Consider the following 25,989-nt stretch of genomic DNA (forward strand, 5'->3'; position numbering starts at 1 on the left):
CCACCGGGGCCAGTGCAATAACTGTGGACTCCCTCCCTCTGCAGGAACCACTCTCAGTTTTTATTTAGCCGCTTGTGTGCCTTCCCAGTCCAGTCGCTTTTCAGATTCATTTCCAGGTAAACACAGTGTGGCCAGCCACAAACCTGCAGCCAACAGGCGTTGTCACAGCTGTGGCAGATAATGGCGAGCCCAAAGTGCAGCCCGGCTCTGGAATGTTTACCGTCCCCACACAAGTGGGCAGCAAACAGTGTCTCTGCCCCTCTGTGAGAGGGCACTTTGGATTATTACTCAGATTCTGATGAATTACACGCTTATAACCCCTTTACCCTCTTCTGATAAGTACTCACCACAAAGTGTGCTGGTAGGACCCCTCTTTATTCAGTCGAATCTAAAATACAGGTTCAAAGACATACTTTTAGTCAATATATAAAAGAGTTGGCAAAAAGATATGCTTAATGACCTAATTCATTCAATTATTATTAATATATAATGTCAGTAGTTTTCAATAAAGGAACATATAATAAAACAATTACTGTCTAAGCATTTGTAATCTCAGAGGGGAATGATTATGACAGACATTTGTCTTATATCATGTACACAGCTCGTACTAGTATAGAGAAATATTAGTAATGGTGTACATGAATTTCTCATTGTATTACACAACTGTATGAGTGGACATTTTCAGATGAAATCTTGTTATAGTGAGGTTTTTACTCTTTGCCATACTTGAGGGCTTCAAACTGCTCCTTGCTTTATTGAAACAATTCACTGATGGTAAATTTAAGACAGCAGCCCTTCTGTGTTTGGGAATGTTCTGATTTTGAAATTCTCTTTAGACCTTGAATTGAATAAATTATGTTTTTACGGTCATTTGGACCATGGAGGTTAAAATGATGAACAATAAGGAATAAACTAAATATGTACAAATATAAAAAAATAACTATTTGCTAATAACTAATAACTGCTTTGAGTAACTATCTGACACTGGCCTTTCTCTGACAGTCTTAAGGATTTGGGAAGGACAATGGCTAATTGTTCCAGGTTTTATTGAATCCAATCTAAAATCTTAGTGTTAACACATTCTCGCCAACAACCCTTGGGTGTTTGAAGGAATGTTCCACCTCCAAAGCTCTACCCCCATAGGCTGCCCCATGCCCCTCTGGACAGCAGCAGAATCTGACGGGACCTGCAGCAGACCCACTCTGGGTTTTAGAAGGACCTTTTAGGGCCCTAACACATGTAGGTGTGAGACTTTCACCTTTTTATTCTCACTAATGTAACTTTTCACACTTTGGTTATTGTTCTTGTAATAGGTACTAAACGGATGACACCTGGATGTACCAAATGTCACACTAATTATTATGGAGCCTAATTAATCTGAGGTGATAAATGAGTTGTAAGGACGAATGCTACAATAGAGGTTTTCAAGAAAAATTTAAGAACATAGTCAGAATAAAGATATAATATTTTATATTTTTAAGAAAAAACGTCTAAACATGTTTTCCCAAAACACATTACAAAATATTACAAAATGGTTAATAATGCCAATAATTACAAATATTTATCCTCAAAAGTAAACATATTTTATAAATGTAGGGTATGCTTAAATGCCTGGAGTGCATTTGTTTTTGACTAAATCCAAAATGTGACCTTCAGCCAAGTGACAAAATGCTATCTGGTTAAATATTAATCACAGAATTAGCTACATATCTTTTTCAGAAACATAATGCTTGCTAGGTCATCGACCATTCCAATGTAACTTTAGGTAGGCCGGCTCAAATTTTAATAGAGCATTTACAGCAAACATTTTAATAAAAGCTATGAGAAAATATTTTCATTAATTATAAATCTGGATTGTACTTCCTGGGTTCTCTTTGTGGTCAGCACTAACTCACATCCGTGTATAATATTTGAGATGCTCACTGCGCTCGTCCTATTTTACCTCTTGATTTATTAAAGGCATATCCTCCACCATAGAATAAATATGTGGCGTATGAGTGCAAACACGTTCCTATTTGTTTTCATTGAATTATCATTATGCTAATGCTCTATCAACATAAGGCTGTAAAATGGACTTGACCGCGCAAAGGCGATGCGTAAAAAGCACAGATTTGACCATGTCCTACTCTCCGTGCAGTGCCAATACTCAGTCCTCAAATACACACAGTTTTTTTTTTCTCATGATCTCATTTCCAAGTTAAGCAGAGTCTGTTAGTCCCTCGTCAACAAGACAGGTTTACTCGCCTTTACTAATGGGGCTCAATGCGGATAGTTATGCTCTTGCGTAAATATGCGCTCAAATAGATGTACAACCAACGACACGTGGCCGACCGGACTACAGCCTCACCTTAATATTTGTGCCATACAAATATACAGTACGGCGGGAGAAACTGAGGCCTCGGGGCGAATCTGAAGTGGATAGCCTATCCACTACGAATGCTAAAAGAAAGATTAAATAGAGCTGTTGTTAAAGTTTGGATGAAAAAATGCTGTGTGTGAATAGATCTCATTTAGCCAGTCAGCAATATTTCATTACACACTAAAAGGACGCACGTGAAACCCATGTACAAACATATACAATGTCTGTTTTTAATTTGGCTATTCCCTGGGCCTATACATTGGACCTAAAGAAAATTATAAATAATTTGTTAAATGTTCTAATTACGCACAAACAATCAAAGTGAAACATACAGTATTATTGCATTTAGACTTTAATTGTAATAATAAAACAACAATATGGAGTATTAAAAAGCTTAATTAGAAATGACCGACAGAGGGCGTCGTAATGCTGCGTTGGCTGACTTATTGAACTCTAATCAAACAGTTTTCTACAAACCCACGCTCAAAACACCCCTTTTTTTTGTTTTGTTTTTTTGTTTTTGTTTTTTACAAATACTAGTTAAGTGGTCCACATAAATAAATTACACAAAAACTTTCCCCCAAAGAATAAGAATTACTCTAAGTATTTGTACTTTTACTAAATGAAGTAGTAATTAACAACTATTGAAAAAAAGAAAAGAAAAATTAAGCAAACCCAAGCACTCAATTCAGTGTAGATTGTTTACAAAAGTTTGGTTTAGGCTTTGATTAGCATATGTTTAATTTGTTTTTGTTTTTTTTACTTTTTAGTAATTTCAGATAACATAGGCTCGGCTATATGCTTAAATAAGCATGAACATGTAAAGAAGTTTATGTTTAGATGATCCATACACCTTTAGACTTTAACCTCTTGTGTTTCCTGTTCCGCGTTGCCATGCGTAAAAACGTTTCTCCAAACAACATGTAATCTCTAAAATGCGAAATGGTGAAATTCTGTATAAAAATTTGGTCAAAGTGAAATACACACTCTTGTAGGTTCTGCTTAGAAAAACGCTCCAGGGGCATCTCCGAGCAACCCTTATTTTCCTAAAGGTCTTTAAACACAAACAGATCCTACAATAAACGAACTTTCTAATGAAGCTTTTCATATGAAACTGTTCTTTTGATTGGCCGCAGGTGTACAATTGGGGACGTCAAGGGGTGGGGGTGTGGTGTAGAAGCTTGAGGAGTCTCACGCCTAGGTGCGAGGAGATTATTCAAATAGGGCCCAAGGCGTAGAAGTAGGGATTGGAGGCTTGTCTGGCGCACACTGCTATATCACAGCGCTAACAGGCAGCACGGAGCGTCATTTGAACAGCACTCAGTGACAGACGGAGCACGGCCATCACATGCGTCTGTCCTCCACTGAAGGGATACACCGCCGATACAAACCCAGTGGTCCCCAGTCTACGAGCACCTATTAGACCCGCACTTTTGGCTTTTTCCTCTGCTGGGAGACGCTTTGTGGAAGTCCTCCATGATGCTTGGAGCAGTTAAAATGGAAGGACACGAACACACCGACTGGAGCACCTACTACGGAGAGCCCGAGGTGGGTACCTTAAATATATATTTCTTTCCCTGTCTAAAGCCGATCCCATTTTATACAACTCAATATTAGCCCTGAGATAATATTAACTTTGTGATCAAATATTGACTTGAGGCGCCTCCAAATCCTCCCCCATCTCAACGCGAAGCTACGCAGCGCGCTCTCCTCACCAAAGTTGCGTGAAATACAGCTATGGGAACTTTGGACAGTGTGAAATGAGGCTAAAACTATTTAAAACATTTTACCTTACTTTTTAATGTATTCTTCCTCATTGGGAGAACATGAAGCAGTCTGGGTTAATAAAGATTTTGCTCGCGTTTTTGACAGATCGGCCGTAATAACACGGACACGCAGACTATAATTTTCGCAGAGATCAACAAATAATTTGTGCCTCTCTAAAACATAAGTTTCCATTAATGGTCGGTTTCTTTTTGAATTTGAAATTTTATTTAAACTGACAAAAGCTGGAACAATGACACATGTGTTATACTTCAATTAAAACGCTTTATTCACACTTAATTTAAGAGAAAAATAAAAGTAGTAGTGTTCTCTCAGTGTGCGCGCTCCTGAACTAACGGCTCTTTCTCATTGCAGTGTTACACCTCTGTGGGCAACATGAACACGGGCCTGGGCATGAACTCTATGAACACCTACATGAGCATGTCGGGCATGAGCAGCACTGCCAACATGGCGGCCAACTCCATGAACATGTCCTACGTCAATACTGGCATGAGTCCTTCCATGACGGGCATGTCACCGGGCACCGGGGCCATGAATGGTATGGGCGCGGGTATGACTGCGATGAGCGCGGCGCTGAGCCCGAGCATGAGCCCCATGACAGCGCAGCCCGCGTCTATGAACGCCATCAGCTCATACACCAACATGAACGCCATGAGCCCTCTTTACGGACAGAGCAACATCAACCGCTCCAGGGACCCCAAAACATACCGCAGGAGCTACACGCACGCCAAGCCGCCATACTCCTACATCTCCCTTATTACCATGGCCATCCAGCAGTCCCCGAGCAAGATGCTCACCCTAGCTGAGATCTACCAGTGGATCATGGACCTGTTCCCCTTTTACAGACAGAACCAACAGCGCTGGCAGAACTCCATCCGCCACTCGCTCTCCTTTAATGACTGTTTCCTCAAAGTGCCCCGCTCCCCGGACAAGCCCGGGAAGGGCTCCTTCTGGACTCTGCACCCAGATTCAGGAAACATGTTTGAAAACGGCTGCTACCTGCGGAGACAGAAGCGATTCAAGTGTGAGAAGAAACTATCCATGAAGGATTCTCGGAAATCAGGAGACGGCTCCCACAGCAGTTCTGAGAGTTGCAATGGCAACGAGTCCCCTCACTCCAACTCGTCCTCCGGGGAGCATAAGAGGGCCCTGGCGGACATGAAGAGCGGCCAGGCCCTGAGCCCGGAGCACGCCGCGGCCGCATCCCCCGTGTCCCAGAGCCAGCAGCACCTCATGTCACAGCATCACTCAGTGCTCGCGCACGACGGCCACCTCAAACCCGAGCATCACTACTCGTTCAACCACCCGTTTTCCATCAACAACCTCATGTCGGAGCAGCAGCATCACCACAAAATGGACCTTAAAACTTACGAACAGGTCATGCACTATTCAGGCTACGGCTCCCCCATGGCAGGCGCGCTCTCCATGGGCTCGATGGCGGGGAAGACCGGTCTAGATTCCACCTCTATTCCGGACACTACATATTACCAAGGCGTGTATTCTAGGCCCATCATGAACTCCTCATAATACACACGGACTCATCTCTTCTATTTGTACATTTGTAAAAATCTATAGAATTTGTGTACAATATGTATTTGAAATATTTTCCCACCGGTTTAGCTGTCCAGTTTGTTTTGTAGTCTGATTATTTTAATGCTGATAATAATTCAAGTGATGTGAACAGATCTGTTCAAGAAAGGACCCAAAGACATAAAACAAACCGAAATACAAAGACGAGCGTGCTGTACATTTGCATTCATGCACTCACACAACCGGAGTTTGGTTTCAACGTTACGCTCAATCATTTGTGTAATTCTATTTATGGCTTGTATATGTGTATTCTTGTAGTGACAAGAAAGGAATCTATATTAAAGTGTTATTCTTTTGTTTCTCGAACAATCACTGCCTCTGACCATTATTATTATTATTATTATTATTATTATTATTATTATTATTATTATTATTATTATTAAACAGATTACACGCCAAAGTGAATCTACTATGATCAGGAGCCTAAACACTTGAAGCGCGTGCACAATTTATTTTCATACAGTCACATCTCTTACAGAAGCGACGCTTTTGTTTCGAATAGAAGGGATTAATAGATTTGCTGGTCAACATGAGCACAAAGATCTCCATTTGTCATGCAGAAAAAGTAAACAAAACAAACATATGCTTAATAATCCCAAACACAAACTAGAAGAACTCAAAGGGAATAAACGATTAACGTGCAAAAGTGTAAGACACAAAACGCGAATCTTGTTTAAAATATTACAGCTGTTTTTTGTAACATATTTTTGATCAAAACTAGACACTGTTGATATTTTTTGTCAGTGCGTAAAGGTGAAACGTAAAAGGATTTTCAATCATTCAAATTCCCACAGTCAGTTGTGTTTTGGTTCCTACTGTCACTCTGACTTCTGTGTGACAAGCTGCCACTCATCCCCATTACACACACCTCACAGTTTAGATGAGTGAACAAGATTAAGTGTCTTTGTCACATAAACCAGCATCCCGCGGCGCAGGAGAATGGCCGCTGGAAAAGGAGGCTGATTTGGGAACAGAGACGCGCTTTAAATTCTCTCCCCACAATCTGGGCCCCCATTGTCCTGCGTCTATTTGAAAGCAGTCGGAACCTCCCCTCTCGTTAGATAAGATATAGGTTAGTAGTTGTAGTTGTTGTAGGACAGGACCCCAAGCGCTCTTCTCCTGTGTCCGGCTAACAGCTCAAATCCAAGGCCATTCTGAGGCAGACACCTGCACGCAGGTCCTTCTCCTTCTGAACGCAACTAGGGTCTAAAAGTGCGTTTATAAGCCAGGCCCTCTTTACAGATCACAATTTAAACATCATGATCTGCGAATAAACAAGGCGAATAAACAATAGAGTCGAGGCTATGCCCACATATAGGAAAAGTACACACACCAACCAAATTGCACAAGTGTAAACTTTGAATAGGACGCTGTAGCTCTCTGTAAATTTACACAGACATTAAATTTGGTTCTATTCATTTTAGACATATAATGCTAAGCTGATTTTTTTATAGCACACTGATCGATATCTCGGTAAAATAATCATTTTTTTAACTAGCGGGGCAGTGAAATCTTTGCTTTGTGCTAAAGTCAACAGTGACAGAGTTTGAGCTCAAATAAATGCCGTGATGTCTGGAGCCCTTTGCAGAAGGCACAAGGCGAGCTTCTACAATGGGTTCCTGTGTGGCTTGCCAACAACCAGTCAAGCACCGGCTGTTTTTGCGCAGGTACGAAGCTTTTACTTCTCTTTTTAAAATCGTCTATGGGATGTAGATATTGCTTTGGTGGTGGCCTTTTCCCGGACCAGGAGCGCAGAAGGAGGGGTAAGGAGGCTCATATCCTAAATTCATGAGAAAGGATTGAATCTTGAGATAGGGTGGTGCAAAGCTGAGGCATCTGGGGCTTGTGTGATCCAGGGGCTTGCCTCATGTTTCTTGCTGTTGTGACAGAGAGTGATGTACTGCGCGGGAAAAGCAGTGAGCGACGCGTAATTTGCATCGGTAAAACATCGTATAACTGGAAGTCTTCATTTTACGCACGAATCAAACGTCCGGGTACAAACACAATTCGGGTTGAATTTGACGGGGAAAAAAAATGTATTGGTTCTGAGTGTTTTTTAATTCATATCTGATCTGCTGCTTTGTACTGGTGTGTATTTTGTAGAACAAATATCAAGCGTTTATTGTAACACTCGTATTATTATAAGGCCTATTATTATGAATGGTTATTAATACTCACGGATTATTATTATTATTATTATTATTGATTAATAATAATAATAATAATGATGATAATAATAATAATAATAATAATAATAATAATAATAATAATAATAATAATAATAATAATAATAATAATAATAATAATAATAACGTGTAAGTGTTGATTGGTCAGTGCATGATGTGGATGCAGGGACAGCCTCCAGCAGACACACGGAAATGGGACTGGCCTTTCGGTGTTACTGGTTCAAAGGTACCCAACCTCAATCAGCTCTAAAGCCTAGGGGTGCACGTGCCCAGGACCACCTCCCCGCACACAGCTCCTTTTTTTCATGGGTCCATCTTTCAGACGCGGAACTTTGGCTCCTGGCACACCATCACAGATAGGCACATTTGTTGTTATAGCAACAGGATAAAGGATAGCCCTGAAGCCTGTTGAGCCTTTTACTGCTCTAACGTGATTTCTTTGCATGTTCTCGGTCACATTTGCATATTACTTTCTCATGCTCCGCAACAAGTAGGGTTACTTTTTACGCATTGTCTATTATATGTGTTGAGGCCATATCAACATATGCAGTTGCAGCTTACCCGTTTACATGGCACGCCTGTTAACTGTTTCCTCTTTCTTATCATGCCTCGTTATGAATGGAGGCAGATGTCTCAAGGCAATGGATTTTAAAGCTGAGGCAAATTTGGGCCTCTATTTTCACCGAATGAGTCAGTCTACGGCGCGGTGCCACCCATGGGTGTCAACAGTTGTAGACCTGTAAAGATACCGTGTTTTTATCAGGCCACTGGACTTTTACGAGAAACATAAAAGCGCAGATATCCCGGGTTGTTTTACGAGAACAAAATTAAATGCAGGCTCTGGTCCCCAGACAAGCCTGGTGTTACTTCTGGTTTCATTATGTCCAAAGTTGTGCATCATATTATGCCATGCAAGAGCAGTGTATTGGCTCATTGTCTGCCGCACCTATAGCAGCGTGCTGCAGCCCGCGCACCAGAACACCCAAGTAGATCTGTCTCCATGGAGACGGCGGGACACCGGTCCAACAAGCTGTAATTCTGTCTCAGCCTATTGCAGGGGAGGGCCCGTTCACGATAGCGGGACTTAACTCCTCTTTGAGCAGAAACACGGCTAATCCAGCCTGTGAGCGGCCCAAGTGCCGGCCCTTACTATATTAAAGCCCCGCAGAGTCAGAGCCCTACAGCCACCCATTGGCAGCTCAGCGGGCGGCCTGTGCGCCGTGGCACCGCGATACGCGTGCGTGCGCCACATATGTGGATTCGTTTTCAAAGCTTTTCTCTGGACATTTCACTGAACAAAGCCGTATCACTTTCCCCTCTTACCAAATATTTTGAAGGGCAATCTTAAATGGCTAATGAATAGACTAAATAGGCCTAAGAAAAATACGTACACAAGCTCTATAAAACATAAGCAAAATGCACAATATAAAATAATAATTTAAAAAGGAAAATATAGAATTATGGTTTAATAATTGGTAGGTTTTACTCCTAAGAAGCAAATATATATATACATATATATATATATATATATATATATATATATATATATATATATATATATATATATATATATATATATATATATATATATTAAACGCTTAGTTTTTTGTTGTTATTTCAAATTAGATTTAGCAATAAAAAAAAAAACATTATTCATTGTATTATTTTGAAGAAAATTATAGCTCATTGCAAACATGAGCACCATTTAATAATTACTATAAAATCAATTTTCCTATGGTGCTCTAATGACCTTTTTTGTACAAAATGTGTAGTTCCAGAAGAAATCCCATAAGCTGGAGGTATTTGGTGTGATTCCTGTTGAGCGTATGGAAAAAGCAGGGCAGAGGCGGGCGGTGAGCGGGTGAGAATGCGGCCTCAGACTGTGATGTGTCCGGGCTCCTCTCACACCACTCTGTGACATTCCTGTGTGGGACTCCATCATGTCCACTCACACACACACTCACACAGCTCCGTCAACAATGCCCATTGACTAGTGCACGGCGGCGGCGGCAGCTGGTGCAGGGACGCACTGACCTAAAGAGCACCATTCAGCCCCTCTCTACCCCTCTGCTGCTGTCTCTGCAGCTTTTATGTGTCTGGAAGTGGATGGATGGTCAGTGTTTGTCCTGCTGGAACACTGCACCTCGGCCCCTCACCAAACCCAGGCAATCACAAGAAGGGCCGTCCTGGAAATCTGTGGAGATAATGTAAATATGTGGGAAAAAAGAGAACTTTCCATCCACTTTCAGAGAAATGTGATAAAATATAGATGAATGGCTCAGAGGAGGGAGGCTCAGGCACACAGGGGAGATAAGCTGCTCAAGGAGAAATCTAAGCTTTCATGCAGGTAATAAGCGGGTGTCCAATCACGCAGAAAGATACTATATTGCTGCGAGATTAGAAGATGCTCAAAATATGAAGTTTGGAATCACTACCAGAAAATTGATTATATTTGCTTTTACAGGCATTTCCCTATGGCACTCTGAGATCTTCTGGAAGAAAAGGTTGCCATAAAATGATATGTCAGTTAGATGTCTGCTTTGCTATAATCGATTTGCTAAGATTCCTTTATTCCCCTGGAGAATATGGTCCATTTCTTTGATTTGTCTTCCTATAAATAGAGGTCTCATGGTTCAGTATGGCAAAAGGTGTACAGAATATGAACGATAAAGGGAGCAGTAGTTGATACATGAAAAAGAAATAAAAAAAGAGTAAGTAAATTAATCAGAACATAAAATAAATAAAGCAATGTTGAAGTCAAAATGGTTAGCTGAAGCGTTATCTATTTAATTAGTTTTTTTTATTTTTATTATGGGGCTTAGAGTCAAATTCAAAAACAGTAATTTGCATCAGCGCAAGAAAAGCATATTTTTCTTGGGTCTACATTGAGTTCTCTCACATTTCCACAATAAAAATAATACTTCTACTAGCTCCTCATTGCTTCACACCTACTTGAAGCATTGGCACAATACAGCAGATCAACACAATAAGTTTTTCCCATTTAGCAACACAAGGCCGGTGTATGAAAGACAGCATGCTGCAACATCTCCCCAGTGCTCCAGATCCAGGAAGTAGAGCCAGATCTTCACCAGCCAATCACAACGAAGGACACCCAACTCATTAAAAGTTAATGAAACCTATAAACGTGGTGCGCCAGCGATTCATTTAAACCCCCAATCCAATCTCCTCTCCCGGCAAAGGCAAACAAGCCCGTGTGCCCCCCAAGTGCCGCCTCCGGAATAACAAACTACCCAATATTTTGTCTGCATATGTTCTCCTATGTGGACATGTACACCCCTGATAGGCTATCTTACAATGGGATTTGTCCAATTTAGTGAATGCCAGACCGGTTCTGTGCAGGGCGAATTCTGTAATCTGAATGCTAGTTGAATTTAATGCCGTTCCTTTTACAACTGCTTCTGCTTGTCGGGAAAGGGCCGAAAGAAGATATGGCATTTCAACATTCATGAGAATCACTGACATTCAAATAATGTGCTGATTTTAATACGGTTTGAGTGAGGGCCAAATGTGCGTGAAAAAGGCTGGTCATGGTTCTGTGAGTGTCAAGAGCTCGTCCTGATCCATGTGGGTGGAAAAAGAGAAAATTTTAATCTTTTGATCCCATTTCTTTTAATTCAGTTTGCTTCCAAGCGCTCTGTACAATATATCAGAATTTATTGTTAAGGCTTTATCGACAGGTTTATGTATATTCCGCTGTTAAATTCCATTTGATAGAAATACATTTGCAATTGAACCAAAAATGTGTGGATTTTTGGACAGTAGATACTAAACAAACAAAGGATTACTTTGGGTATTTTTATTAATTGCTGAGAGTTGAGGCCCAGATAAATTACATAAAAAATTTCCCCCCAAAATGAATAATACTGAAATTTCCTATTATATGCGTTACAGTTTTTGTCATTTTGAGAAATTATTTACATTTACGTGCAAACTTTTCCTGCACAGCCGCACCACAATATCCCAAAATGTTCAGATCAGACCAAATGAGATGTTTCACGTTTTTACATCACGCAGTCTCCCAACCAATCACCCCACTACAGTGTCAAAAGCCTTTAACAACAACGCTCCTTGTCTTTTAAAAACCCCTATCTCAACACCACCCCTTATTGCTTCCCATGGGACGAGTTCAAATTAAATTCTGCCCGTGTATAGTGTCACTGTCAGCCCGTTAATGAATTCCCATACCCTGACTCCAATCAAATTAATCCCTGTTTTAATCTCATATAAACGGCGGAGGCATTTAGAGTGGCGGTGGGGAGGAGGTTGTTGTGGCAGATTAGGTTTGAAGTATGAGGCCGTCACTCCACTGGTCCCCTGACGCTCACTATTTAACCCTCGCCTGCTCCACACTGACACAAACATCACAGCACTTGTCACTTAGCATGCGCTCAGATCTGGGAAGTCAATTGGGCAAGATTTATAGAGGACAACAAGCGAGGATGAGCGTAAGGTGAGGAGGGCCTGTGGAGATTTTGACAGAGAATGATGAATCTTAAATTGTGTAACCTTAAAAAACATGTTTTTCTACTGAGCAACAAAACCTAGATCATTATACACCAAATTACATTGCACAAAAACTCAAAAAGACTCAAAATACGTAGCACCAAAATCTAAAAAGTACTCACATTATAAACTCCACATCCTGAAATCAATTTCTGAAAAAAAAAGTGTTGAGAAATGTATGTATCGCATTAAAAAAAATTATAAAAGTAAAAAAAAAATCTAGAAAAAAATAAGTCTAAAATAAAAAAAAAAAAGCTTGTATTAAGATAAACTGAGCATAGTAATTTGGTCACCCATCCATCTTCCCTAAAGTGATCTTAACAAAGCCCTCACTATTGAATCTCTCGTCCATTTGAAGCTTTAGTGTTGTTAAGGCAGTGTACTGTTTCAGACAGCTGGACAAGTGGCCTCATGCAAACCAGGCATCCTTCATATGCAAACCATTTGGAAACGACAGTGTTTTTCAACTAATCATTACTGCAACATGTCAGCTGTCGTCCTCCAAAAGCTAAAGATACATAGTTTGTTAAAAGGCTTATTAAAACAAACAATATTTCCAATGCTTTGGAAATGCAAATGCCATGGTTGGATTTGTGTACAGAGAAGCAAAGGTGTCCAGATGGCAGAAACAGGTTCACTAATTTATGTGTGCCTCTGAAAGTCCACCTAGTCTAAAACATTTTTCTGCAAAAGATAAAGATGTGCTGAAAACAAAAACATTACGGTGTGCTCGCTCAGATCTCACTGGGATATCCTGATCTGAAACACTAATTAAGAGACTGTATGAGAGCCAAAAAGTTGGAGCTGATTTGAACCTGTGCGATGAGGAGACATTTGTGAGAGATGGCAGTGAAAATGATGAAGAGGAGATAAAAAGGAGTTAGTTGGATCTAGCTTTCTCTATAGACAGGCTGCATATCCAAATGTATAGTTATTATGTAAGCAGAAGCTGCAGATGACAGACGCTTCTGGAGCGAGTTTGGCAGTTCAGAGGACAGTTTGGAGCCTTACAGCCCAGTCCACCAAATGTCTGAACAGTGATGGTTTATTGAGGCATCTGTAAGCTTATTCTGTTTATTGCCAAGCTTGGCTCATGTACCTAGCGTCATGGAAAGGGTAAAAAACACACACAAAAGTTTGCTGTTTGCCTTTATTCCACCAAATCCTCGACAGCCGTGCTATAGCCCATCACTATTGACGCCATTGTGCTGTCACAACAACTAAACACATCATTTGTGCTCAGAAACTCATCCTGTATGTATCCAATACCAAATGTTTGGCCAGTGGAAGAGGTGGCATGGGGGGGTGCATAATTTGCTAGGAAACATTTTACCGAACATTTGGTGATAAAAACGCAGGCGTCGGCCCCAAGGCTTAAAGCAATTAATTCAGGATCCTGACATAAACTCTCAATCCTTTGACAGCTTGGAGCTGAAATAAAAATGCTAGTTCTCCTGGGAACGGCAGGAGATAGCTGGCTCTTTTCTGGACTGTTTGCTCACTGGCCCTGAGAGCAATCTTCCCCAGTCAGAATGAAATGCAAGGACACAAACAATGTACGGGCCAGAGAATAGGAGATGGGGAATGAACAGTTTGGACTATTTGCTCAGCAGAAGGGCAGCCACAATGGCCGGCCCATGGCTTTCCCATGCATCAAGCTTCTTAGTCTTAGGCCTCCCTTTGTTGCCTGGTTTCTTCTTCCACAGCCAGATAAGGGTCCAGCTGCCCTACACTTTTTATTCCTATTGTACACCATACTGTATGGTCATTTATCTACGAGCATTCGGCTGACATCACTGTGTTGTCTAATTGGAAGGTTATCGAGCGTGTATCTCGGTTCACCTTAGCATGTGCACTCGTTTAGGCCATGAATCGCGCTTAGTTTGCCCACGAATGGAGGAGGGGTATAACAACTGACCCCTCTCCTCTTCTCCTCTAAAGTCAAGCACTGGGCGAGATAGTGAGCGTGCTTTGCATAAGCCAATGCTGTGTTCTGGTTTCAGAGGGCCACTGCAGCTCAAAGAAGATGGGAGACGTTGTAAAAGTGAAGCAAACAGAGAGGAGTCCTGTTTATGGAGCGCACAGAGCTGTACTTTTCCAGCCAAAGTAGAGAGCGGCTGAGGGCTCTCGAGGTGGAATGAGATGCACTCATTATATGACCTAATGGCAGCTCCAGCCCAAGGAGAGGGCAAACAAGTGTAGTGGCTCGGGCCCACACAGCATCCATATTGTGCTCTTTTGTTTTGGCTTGTTGGTGTGTGTTTGCATTTACATTGACCAGTTCGCTGCCGAATGTGTATTCACACTCAATAGATGTAATGTGGTCTGCACTGCAGGAAATGGGAGCATGAGTGTAGTGCCTTGTTTCAGTCTGGTGTGGTAAAACAACAATAGTGAAAGTATTTAAAATAAACAAACAAAGAAAATAGAAGATGGCGGGACGTAGCACAGGATCAATACACATAAGACGAGGCAGCATATTCATGCATGTGAGCAGACTCTGGCCTAAAGACAAACACACCTCCCCTCCCCCCGGGCCCCGACCCCTTGGGTGGTCATGCAGCGGACCACAATATGATGTTGTGCAGAATAACCTTTGAGAAAAGAGCTCCCACATTTGTATGTGTAACGCAGGAAGTGATGAGCGCAGGGATACAGTGCTTAAACAACAATGCCACAAATGCTTTATTGTAATGCCTAAGCTCTTGATCTACCAGCTCACATTTCAAAGTGCCAGCGGCTGTGCCAAGACAGGTCCCAGGAAGGAGAGTCCTTTTGTTACTGGCACAAATACTCAATTTTAAGACACCACTTCATTTATATGAGGCATCTTACACAGGGTTTTGACCTGTGGTGTGAGCAAAGAGCAGCATCATTAAAAATATTAAGAGCTGGTTTCAGCTGCACCTCAGTGTGCTGTGGCGCTGTGCTAGCCTGTCAGCGTGCAGGTACAAGATAAATCAGTCTATTTGTGCATGCTGAGAGAGCTGGGCTGCTTGTGGGGTGGTGCTCTGAGCTTCACGCTCCAGCAGCGCTCAAATAAAGCCCTGTTCCAGGCATTTCAACACCGCTTAAGGTTGTCCGTGCCCGTGTAATTTATGAGTTAAGAGGGCTCTATTTTTTCTTAACTTCACTACGACCTACAATCTTCCAGCATTCATGGGTGGAGAAAAGAACTGCGGGTGACTCATAGGAAACTTACAACACTCCTCCAATTACCTTAAACAATCGTGCCCTGAGTGATAGCTGGAGCGCCGAGGTTCAGCAGCTAAATGTGGGTAAGAGCAGAGCTGTTCCTCTAATGTGACGGACCACGCTCCCACAGGTGAGGCCTCGGGGGCGGCAGCGCTGAGGGGGGCACAGGGCTCGTGGGTGGTCATGTGACTGACAGGCTGCACACGGGCATCACGTCCACACTGGCATCCCCTGTAGGAAAAGTTAATCCTGGTCAGACGGTGGTGTGGCTTTTTGCATTTGAATTTGTAATAGAATGTAAATATGCAAAAGTATTACAGAGAACATGGCCCAGACAAATACAAAGGACAGTTCACTGAAGAACAGGAACAAAAATTATAATTTGAGAATGTAACATGTAATTATTTAGAACAATATAATTTTTTATGATATTTAATGCCTCAGTTAATAATTAATTTACCATCTGCCTCAGCTGTTAAATATTACAAAATATGACATTTCTTTATAGACTATTTATGACCGTAATAAGGTATGATAGTAGACTTAATAATTACACTTTTACACTATGTTTAATCAATAAACTCATAACCAAATATATGTTTTTATTTTATTTGTACAGTTATTTAATATGATGTTATCATTACATAGACAAAGAAGAAAACAAATATGTATAAACAAACAGACAAACAATGCATTTTAAGCCAATTATAAACAATATTTTTAAATTTTATAAAAAAAATAATAATAATTTAATTATATATATTATATATATATATATATATATATATATATATATATGTTGTTGTTGTTGTTTTTTTGGTTTTTTTTTGAGAAATTACTTAGACTTTAACATAAGTAACAATTTTGCTCAAAGCAAATATAAGGCCTGAGGTGTGATGAAGAGCACATTTGTGGTCCAAGTGGAACAGAATCATTAGATCTCAAACCCAGAACTCCTGCAAAAGTGATTTGTTCAATTTGCATATTGCTTAATTGTTTTTTATTATTATATTTAGTAAAAAAAATAAAAATAAAAGAAAAAAATAAATAAATTTATAAATAATACTACTACTACTACTACTACTACTACTACTACTACTACTACTACTACTACTACTACTACTACTACTACTAATAATAATAATAATAATAATAATAATAATAATAATAATAATAATAATAATGTTGCAAAATAGTTTACAAAATGTACTCTCTCCAAAATGTAATTATTTTAAATTTCTGTAATCAGAGCAGGTTAGGTTAAAAAATGAAAATGTCTCTTTCAGATATTAAGAGGAGAGAATCATGTTTCTAACATAAATGAGTGTGTGTGTGTGTTGATCACCAATGTAAAAATCATTATCATAACCGTTATTTAAATCTCCTATAATTCCTCCATATGATTCCGTTCATTGTGCATGAGGCTGAGTGCTGGCTGCCTCCACATATTACCTCTGGCAGAGTGTGAATGTCAACACCCTGTAAACACCTTTGACACACATGCTTGAATACGACGGGCGAGTTAACTAAACATTCCTGGGTGTTCCCCATAAAGGTCTACCACTCATCCAATAGAGCGCACTGACCCGACTCCCACGCTCCCAACTACCTGAACCAAGCCACTCACTTCTTAGTATTTATAGTAATAAAAAATACTACCGCATGCTTTCATGTTGTATTAAAAATGCTTTAAAAGATCAAATAAATATGGTATGAAAAAAATCAGAAACTGTTAAATTATTGCTGTTCATGGCTTGCATTGAAAATTTGCGAGTACAAATCCGACCTGCACCCTGACTATTTCAGATTTCCGAGATTCCAACTCCCTCAGGGCGGATCAACAATGCCAAGGTATACAAGTGTGCATCAAATAAATAGTCGGATGGGATTTATATAGAGGCCTGCGTCTTTGTCAAACAGGGCTGTAGCTGACTAAAGTGTTCCCCACGGCACGAGTAGAGAGAGGCGGGTCCACACACACACGCGCACACACACACGCACACACACGCACACACACACACACACACTCACTCAAATGCTAACACAATGTCCCCTTCAGTCCTGGGTTGTGACCGGTCCATGGCATTGGCCAGGTATGTCAACTATGTTTGCTGAGCTATCCATCAACCGTGCACCTTCCCTACACCCGAAACAGGAACTTTTGTTTGAAACATGCTGAGCCTATCCTCTAACTAGATTTATTTCCCTATTGCCTACGCACAATTTATTAGCACTTTTGTTCTGTTTTTTGCTTCTTTATGTAGGTTGTGCATGCGTTGGTTGCGGGGTACAATTTGGGTGACACTGCTGCCCTCTTATCATCTTTGACCAGGGTTTGCAAATAAACACTGTATGCAAGCTGGAAAAGGTAGATTTACGACTCAGATGCTTTTAAATGATAACAATTTTTATTTAACAGTAAAAAAACAAAACAAAAATACTATTGTGCTTTGATAACAGGTTTCAGGAAGTCATATATGACGTTAGTATGAGTCACTTCACTATTGTAGATCAGCTTGGGAACAGTTAGTTGAATTGTTACAAGAAAAGTTCCTAAAGAAACCAACATTAGGGCTGGTATGTTTGCACTGCAGTCAGAGCCTTTTTACTTTATTCCCCGAAACACAGGCCTATTTATCTCGACTACTTCTCCTCTTAGTGAGATATGGCTAAATGTGCGTTGTTAATCATTGACTTTAGTGCTTAGAGCATCCTGCTTTGAGTGGCCACTTTGCCTGTTCTTGTGCTGCACTTTTAGCCATAAATGTTCCGGCCGACCTCTCCAAATCCAGCACACTGTTAGCACTTTGGGGGGGCTCTCTCCTTTATAATGAACCACTGGCATGCCGAGCTAAATGAATGATAAGAGATGATGCCTTTTAGAGCTTTGTACCCATGTGTAATCTGGAAAATAAATTTGGTGGTGCTATTGTGAAATTGGGAATGTTCATGTATTGCTTAAATCCTACTTTGACAGGCGTAAAATGAGCTCGGGCTGCTCATTGACAGTTGAAGATGGAGAGCAAACGGAGATTAGGGGCATGTTAATTAATTGCTGGGTTAGTAAAGTGCCGTTTCAGCCATATCTGTGAGCGTTTATAGTCATTTGGACAGGGATGAATTCGTAATCATAACTGCAGAAAGGAATATAAGAGTTAAAGGACTATAATGAAAGCAGCTACAACAAGTATTATTAAGCCCGATATAACACCTTTTGTTGGCCTTAGACAAAATTTGACAAACACAAAAAGCAAACAAAATGATGAAGCAGCATTGCCTGACCCTCTTATAAATAGAAAAAAGGGTAGGATTTTTTTTATCTAAAATGTTTTAAAGCTTTATTTTCCAAACTTGAAAATATGGAGAATGAATAGTGACAAGACTTATGTAAGTGTTAAATAATCACTTTAGAATATGTGTGAATTAAAGTTGTTTTCTCTCTGCTTTTCTCTGTACAGATGCAAATGGCCTTGGTTGAAGGAAACTTCCACGGCCCATCTCTGTCGTCGCACTTGGCCGTTTCCACGTCTGACCTGTCTACAATATGTAATATCAGAGCTGTGTCAGAGCTGAGCTGAATGGGAACAAAAGAGAGGCCTCCATTAATGATTAACTGTTCTAAAAGCCCCGGCTTTTGTATTCCCATGGAGCCTGGGCTATCTGGCCGCCATGTGACATGCTCACAGCGTTTTTCGAGCAGATTGGGGGAAAGCTAGTGAGCAAACACAGGTGCTTTGGAGCAGCACTGGCGACGCTGTCAGGGACAACCACAAACAAGAGCAGCTATGCCTGGCTAAATGAATCCCCACCCCTCCCATCAGCGTCAGCGCCCCCACCCCGCACCATACAGCTCTGCACTGGCCTGAGCGTACTGTTTGCTAGAGCCATATAGTCATCCCCCCATTGAGTCCAGTGTCCGCCGCAGGCCAGCCTCTACAACTTCTCACAGACGCCAAAGAAACAAACAAATAAAAGTGAGGATGGCCGAGAGCTCCTTTGAGGTGATGGCATTTGCTGTGGTCATGACTAGTGGGAGAGCAAACAAATTAATGGTGTTCCAGTTTTCACTTTCCAAACCAAACTAAATGTCTTTTGGTTCAAGTGGGGCAATTCCACTGACCCTGGTGTCAAATGCTGTATGAGGGCTGCACACTTTTGCTCTCCAAACGCCAAGAGGAGGCCATAACAAATTAAAGAGCCCTGGAGTATTGGCTAATGAAGAAGTAGCAGTAGGTTTGTTTATGGGTTCTGAAGTCAGACCTGGCTGCAGCACTTAACCTTGTCATGTGCTCAGCGGGATGCGAGGGGGAGTCACAGGGCCATGATAACACAATCAGATCACATCACGCTTTATCTTAAAATGGCTTTTCCGCTCACAGACAAATGAACAGAGGCTGATAACAGAACAAAGGCTCCCCTCTGATTGGCCATCCCAGTGAAAGAAAAGAAAATTATCAGGCCCGAAAATTCACAATAGACGCCGTTTATGCCCGTTTCAATTTTCTACTCCGTGAAACAAATATTTGGATTGTCTTTAGCCAATGGAGGTTTCTAAGATATGACCAGAGACCTATAAAGCAACTACTATCACTGGAAAGATGATAAAAATATTTCAAAACAAACAACTTGAATCAACAGGAGAGGAAATTAAGCTGTAAAGGAGAATGAGTAATATAGTGTCAATAAAGAAGGGAAAATGTGGCGGAGATGAAGGCCAGAAGTTTGGGGCAAATTTAAAGCACTTTTGGTGACTTCTGCAGCCCAATTCTGAGAGTCAGAGGCAGGCGTGTGTGTTCAAGGATTCAGTCTGTGCTTTGTTTGCTCACCTCAAAAAAAAAAAAGGATTGAAAAAATGTGATATGGACCACTATCTTCAATGTGAAATAAAATTATTAAAGAAAGAACTTCTTGTGGAAATTGCATGAATAAAATATGGAAACAAAAATGTCAGCTAAATTTCAATAAAAACACACAGTTGAGAATAAAGTGAGCAAGCAATGACTAAATCTACTCGAAAGGGAGAGTGTGAAAGAACCATAAATGTTCAATAAGGATCAGGCAGAAATAAAATACTTTTTTTCTAATAATGGTGTGTGTAAGTGAAGCGTTTAAGCTTAAATCAACTAAACTTAGTTGTTAGTTGCTTTTAAAGATGTACAAAATGAACACAATACATACATCTGGATAGTATTTCGAGCACATTTGGACTGGTAATGGCTTATCTGCGTGTTTATTTAATACAATAATCGAACACTTATATCCACATGGAGCAAGTTTCCATCAAAAACAAAAAAAAAAATTCTCTATTTTTGTAGAACTACGGAATTATGTTGCAAATGATTATAGTGTTGTCCGCACGCATCATGTTTAAGTACAAATGATTATGCATAGCTACTGTTAGTATTTGTTAATAATAATATAGTTAATAAGTGTGTAATATAAGTATTTTGGATGATATTAGCTGATAACATTAAATCTGTTGCTTTGTTTACTTCTTTGGTCATTAGGCACAGTCAAAAACGAAACAATACAAAGAAGAAGTCAACAGACGGAAAGGGTTTACACTGGTTTAATACTGGTTTAACCCCATTAAAATAAATTGTGACATGAGAGTAAGACAGCAAACTTGTAATTTAGTCATTATTTCTGTTAATTATCAGTAATTGAATCAATCATTAATTTGTCATATTAAAGTGCAGTGTTTTTTATAGCTACAACTCACAATTACCTGTTCAATATTTACTGATACTGAGACATTATTTATAAAGTGATGTTCTGTGCTTATTGTGTAAAATGCATATCCTCCTGAAGCACAATCTCTCCCATTATTCACACAGGATTTGGCTAGTATATATTGCTAGTGGCTCATCTCGTCTCCAGCTTCCTGCTCGGATTTATCCCGCGCCAACCGTGAGCAGAGTCTGACGAGAGGAATTACAAATCCGCACTTTTCGGGGTCTTACTGTAATTCTCCGCCATGTTGGAGAGGAGGACAAGAGTGTGTGTGGGTGTGTGTGTGTGTGTGACAGAGAGAGTGAGTGAGGGGGTGTGTGAGAGTGAGCGAGAGAGGGGGGCATCTCGAGAGGGGATTTGAGGCAACATCTTTGTGGCCTGTTCATTGTGCGGCGCTGAAAGTCGTCCAGTCCCTGATTGTCTGAGCTGACTCAACTCAATCAAAGAAAAGTTTTCCAGTAATGAAGCAAGACATGAAAGCTGCTTTGATCTGGCTCGGGACAATACTAGAAAAATTGAAAAGAGCAAAGTGAGCACTAAGCAGCGGCATTAACCCGTTGTCTTTTGGCAGGCCCACACCTTGAATGAAGTAATACGTTTTGTATGGAAAATGAGATTCTTGCCTGATAGGGTTTACCTACTTAAGTTGTGCACCAAGAGAAGTTAGGTAAAATGACAAGCCATAGAGTAGAAGCATGATTAAAATAAATTTTGGTGTAGGTTTTAGATGACTTTCAATGCACTGCAACTACCATTTACTGTGGGAACACATATTTGATTGTTTATCTCAAGAGGTTGGTCCCAAAGTGGAAAGCATTTTCACTTAAAGGACCATATTACATAATTTTCTCTCTTCTATTTGAGAGAACTCAGCCTAAATATGCAGGATTTGTGTGTGAGAACATGTGTGAATGAAACAAAACACAACTCCAGGTCTGTTTTTCATGAGGATACAATATTATAACATAAGTCTGCAAAATAAACTTTAGCTTTAAGCCATGTTATAATGTCATTTCCTCATAATAAACAGACGGGGAGTTGTGTTTTGTTTCATTCACACATGTTTAATGCACAAATCCTGCATATTTAGGAGTTCTTCTCTTAAATAGAAAACACTCTGTTCCACCTTGTGATGTCAGAAAGTGCTCCAATGTGTTTTTAAACTCCATACATCTTCACTAGAACCATTTGGATAATTTCAGCCCTGGAATGCCAATCTCTACTAAACAAAAGTTAAAAGGTAAGTGTTAACTTGAAAAATACCACTGAGTGACATCACAAGGTGGAACAGCGTAGGAGTGTAACAATATCCAAGTCTCACGATACGATATTGTCACTGTATGAACCTCACGGCACGATATTTATTGAGATACCGTGGGAAAGCTCACAATATGGTGGGGAGGCTCAAGATTAGGGATCTAACAATATTCAAATCTCTCTGTACAATAGTTTCACAATATACATCTCACGTTACGATATTTATTGCGATATTTGAGGCTAATATGTGACTTTTTCCTTTTAAAATGCCTTGACAAAGAACTAATACTTACAAGTGCTTAGAACTGTTATTTCTTCATGTAGTCTACACTGAAATGGAGCAAAGGATCATGGTCTATGTAGTTCCCTCTGTCTTTTTTTTTTTTTAATCTTATTTAGCTTTGGCTGCACCAGAACTCTTAATTTAAGCAAAGAGACTTGTATATCGATATATTGTGATGGTCCATGATATTATTGTGAGAAATTTGGAGATACAATATCACGATATTTCGGTTATCGTTACATCCCTAGAACAGGCAAACTAATAATGTGGGTTTAATGAAAGTGTGAATGAAACAAAAGACAACTCCAGGTATGTTTTTGATGAGGTAACAACATTATTACACGGCTTAAAGTTAAAGTCCATTTTGCGTAATATCGGATTTTTCATGGAAGATCTTGAAATCCAAGTCTCATTATTGTATCTTTGAACAAACACAAGATTTTCTTCAGCCCTACTCTAAAAATATGTCCCAAACTTTTCCTCAGCACTTAGTGACAACATAAATCTCCATTCTCTCCAAAAGGTCAGTTAGAAAATGACCCTCCAAGGTTGCATTTGTTCTTTTATGCCAAGTGATAAAACTTTAACGGTAGAGTTTTGGTGGATGGGGCTGACAGATTACCCAGCATGCCACAGAGCTGGTGTCACGGGTCAGCGCAGGGCCGGCTCTGTCCTCAGACTGTGTTAACTAAGTGGGCCGTCACTATCTGCCAATCAGCCAGCCAGTCTGCAGGCTCCCTCACTAAAGACCAATAAAATATGTGCGACTTCTGTTCAGAGCTGCTTTATAGTGCCTGGGCGTCTCTTAACTTCTGTTACTCAATAATATGGACGGCTCAACTATTACATCTATTACAGGGCTTTAATTCTTATGAGCCAACAGTGGGTGAGACTCAATGGATCTGTGCATTAGTTATTCACAGAGATATTGCGCTAACTAACTATGCACAATAAAATCATATAATACTCCAAAATAAAAGCCAACGGGTGTAGCTTGAATTTGAACAATTCAATTAAAAACAAAAATATAAAACGTTTTAAAATCAAAACATGTGAAATTATTAACAATATTCAATAGAACTGCTTTGTTATATTCCCTACTTAGACTAAAACTCAAGTAAACAAATCAACTCTAACAATAAAATCATATAATATTCCAAAATAAAAGTCAGCTGATGTAGGCTGAACTTTAACGTTTCAATTAAAAACAAAAATATAAAACCTTTTCAAGTCAAAAGACGTGAAATTATTAACAATATCCTATAGAACTGCTTTATTATGTTCCCTACTAACACTAAAACTAATCTATGCATACAAATTTTTCCCTTTCTTTCTTTCTTTCTTTCTTTTGTATCCATGGGTGTCAGAGTGATGAAAAATTATGACAATTACCATACCGATTAACAAGATAAAAATCTAAATATTATATCTTGAATGTGAAAAAGCCCTCAAAATGTAGCATATATATCCTGCCTCTTCCTAATTTCCTTCTCCGCTTCCTCATCAATTACAGGTGACAGCAACTTTGTTAATAAAATTAACCAACGTGAAATTATTAATATCCAATAGAACTGCTTTGTTATGTTCCCTATTAACACTAAAACTAATCTAAGCAAACAAATCAACTCTAACAATAAAATCATATAATACTCCAAAATAAAAGTCAGCTGATGAAGGTCACATTTTAATGTTTCAATTAAATACTAAAATATAAAACCTTTTAATATCAAAATATGTGAAATTTGAACAATTTCCAATAAAACTGCTTTGTTATGTTCCCTACTAACACTAAAACTCAAGCATACATATCACGCACATTACCCGTTTAGTTGTACAATGATAATTTTTCCCTTTCTTTCTTTCTTTTGTATCCATTGGCTAAATATTGGCTAAAAATCTAAATATTATATCTTGAATGGGAAAAAGCCCTCAAAATGTGGCGTCTATATCTTACCTCCTCCTAATTTCCTGCTCCGCTTCCTCATCAATTACAGGTGACAGCAAATTTGTTAATAAAATCAACCAACGTGAAATTATTAACAATTTCCAATAGAACTGCTTTGTTATGTTCCCTACTAACAAGAAAACTCAAGCAAACAAATCAACTCTAACAATAAAATTATATAACACTCCAAAATAAAAGCCAACTGGTGTAGGCTGAATTTTAACAATTCAATTAAAAACAAAAATATAAAACCTTTTGAAGTCAAAACACGTGAAATTATTAACAATATTCAATAGAACTGCTTTGTTATGTTCCCTATTAACACTAAAGCTCAAGCAAACAAATCATGCACATTACCAGTTCAGTCGTACAATGATAATTTTTTTCCCCTTTCTTTCTTTCTTTCTTTCTTTCTTTTGTATCCATTGGCTAAATATTGGCTAAAAATCTAAATATTATATCTTGAATGGGAAAAAGCCCTCAAAATGTGGCGTCTATATCTTACCTCCTCCTAATTTCCTTCCCCACTTCCTCATCAATTACAGGTGACAGCAACTTTGTTTAGCACAAATAGTAAAATGAAATTATTAACAATATCCAATAAAACTGTTTTGTTATGTTTCCTATTAACACTAAAACTCAAACAAACAAATCACACACGTTACCAGTTTAGTTGTACAATAATATTTTTTCCCTTTCTTTCTTTTGTTTCCAGAGTGATGAAACATTAGGACAATTACCATAGCAATTAACAATATAAAAATCTAAATATTATATCTTGAATAGGAAAAAGTCCTCAAAATGTGGCGTCTATATCCTGCCTCTTCTTAATTTCCTTCTCTGCTTCTTCATCAATTACAGGTGACAGCAACTTTGTTTAGCACAATTAGTAACCTCCCTTTTATTAACTGCTTTTGTCCGTGTGATAAATGATGCTGAACTGAGTTGGAAACCCTACGTCAAGCCTTTTGTCACACCTGAACAGCATTCAACACCACACAGCCACGACAGCACCCGGTGTGGAGCCCCTTTGCCGTTCCAATAAGCCCTCGCTGTCTCCGCATGTTTTATGAATATGACCCAGCATCCCTTGTGTTCAATTACTTGAGTCAATAGCTCAGTATTAAACCTA

At 39.6% G+C, this 25,989-nt stretch overlaps 1 protein-coding gene across 1 annotated transcript; it reads left to right on the plus strand.

Moving 5' to 3' along the window:
• The first annotated feature begins 3,559 nt into the window (after positions 1 to 3,559).
• foxa2 (forkhead box A2) lies at positions 3,560 to 5,980 on the plus strand. Its single transcript, XM_020919485.2, has 2 exons — positions 3,560 to 3,907; positions 4,499 to 5,980. The coding sequence occupies exons 1-2, from the start codon at positions 3,836 to 3,838 to the stop codon at positions 5,669 to 5,671; spliced, it is 1,245 nt and encodes a 414-aa protein (XP_020775144.1). The 5' UTR covers positions 3,560 to 3,835; the 3' UTR covers positions 5,672 to 5,980.
• Positions 5,981 to 25,989: the final 20,009 nt, after the last annotated feature.

Source organism: Boleophthalmus pectinirostris, unplaced genomic scaffold, assembly GCF_026225935.1.
Source record: "Boleophthalmus pectinirostris isolate CB_2022bp ecotype Guang Dong unplaced genomic scaffold, ASM2622593v1 HiC_scaffold_10, whole genome shotgun sequence".
NCBI lineage: Eukaryota > Metazoa > Chordata > Actinopteri > Gobiiformes > Gobiidae > Boleophthalmus > Boleophthalmus pectinirostris.

Coding starts and splice junctions, on each gene's coding strand:
- foxa2 (XM_020919485.2), top strand. CDS start 3,836: ATGATGCTTGGAGCAGTTAAAATGGAAGGACACGAACACACCGACTGG. Junction 3,908..4,498: donor CCTACTACGGAGAGCCCGAG/GTGGGTACCTTA, acceptor TTCTCATTGCAG/TGTTACACCTCTGTGGGCAA.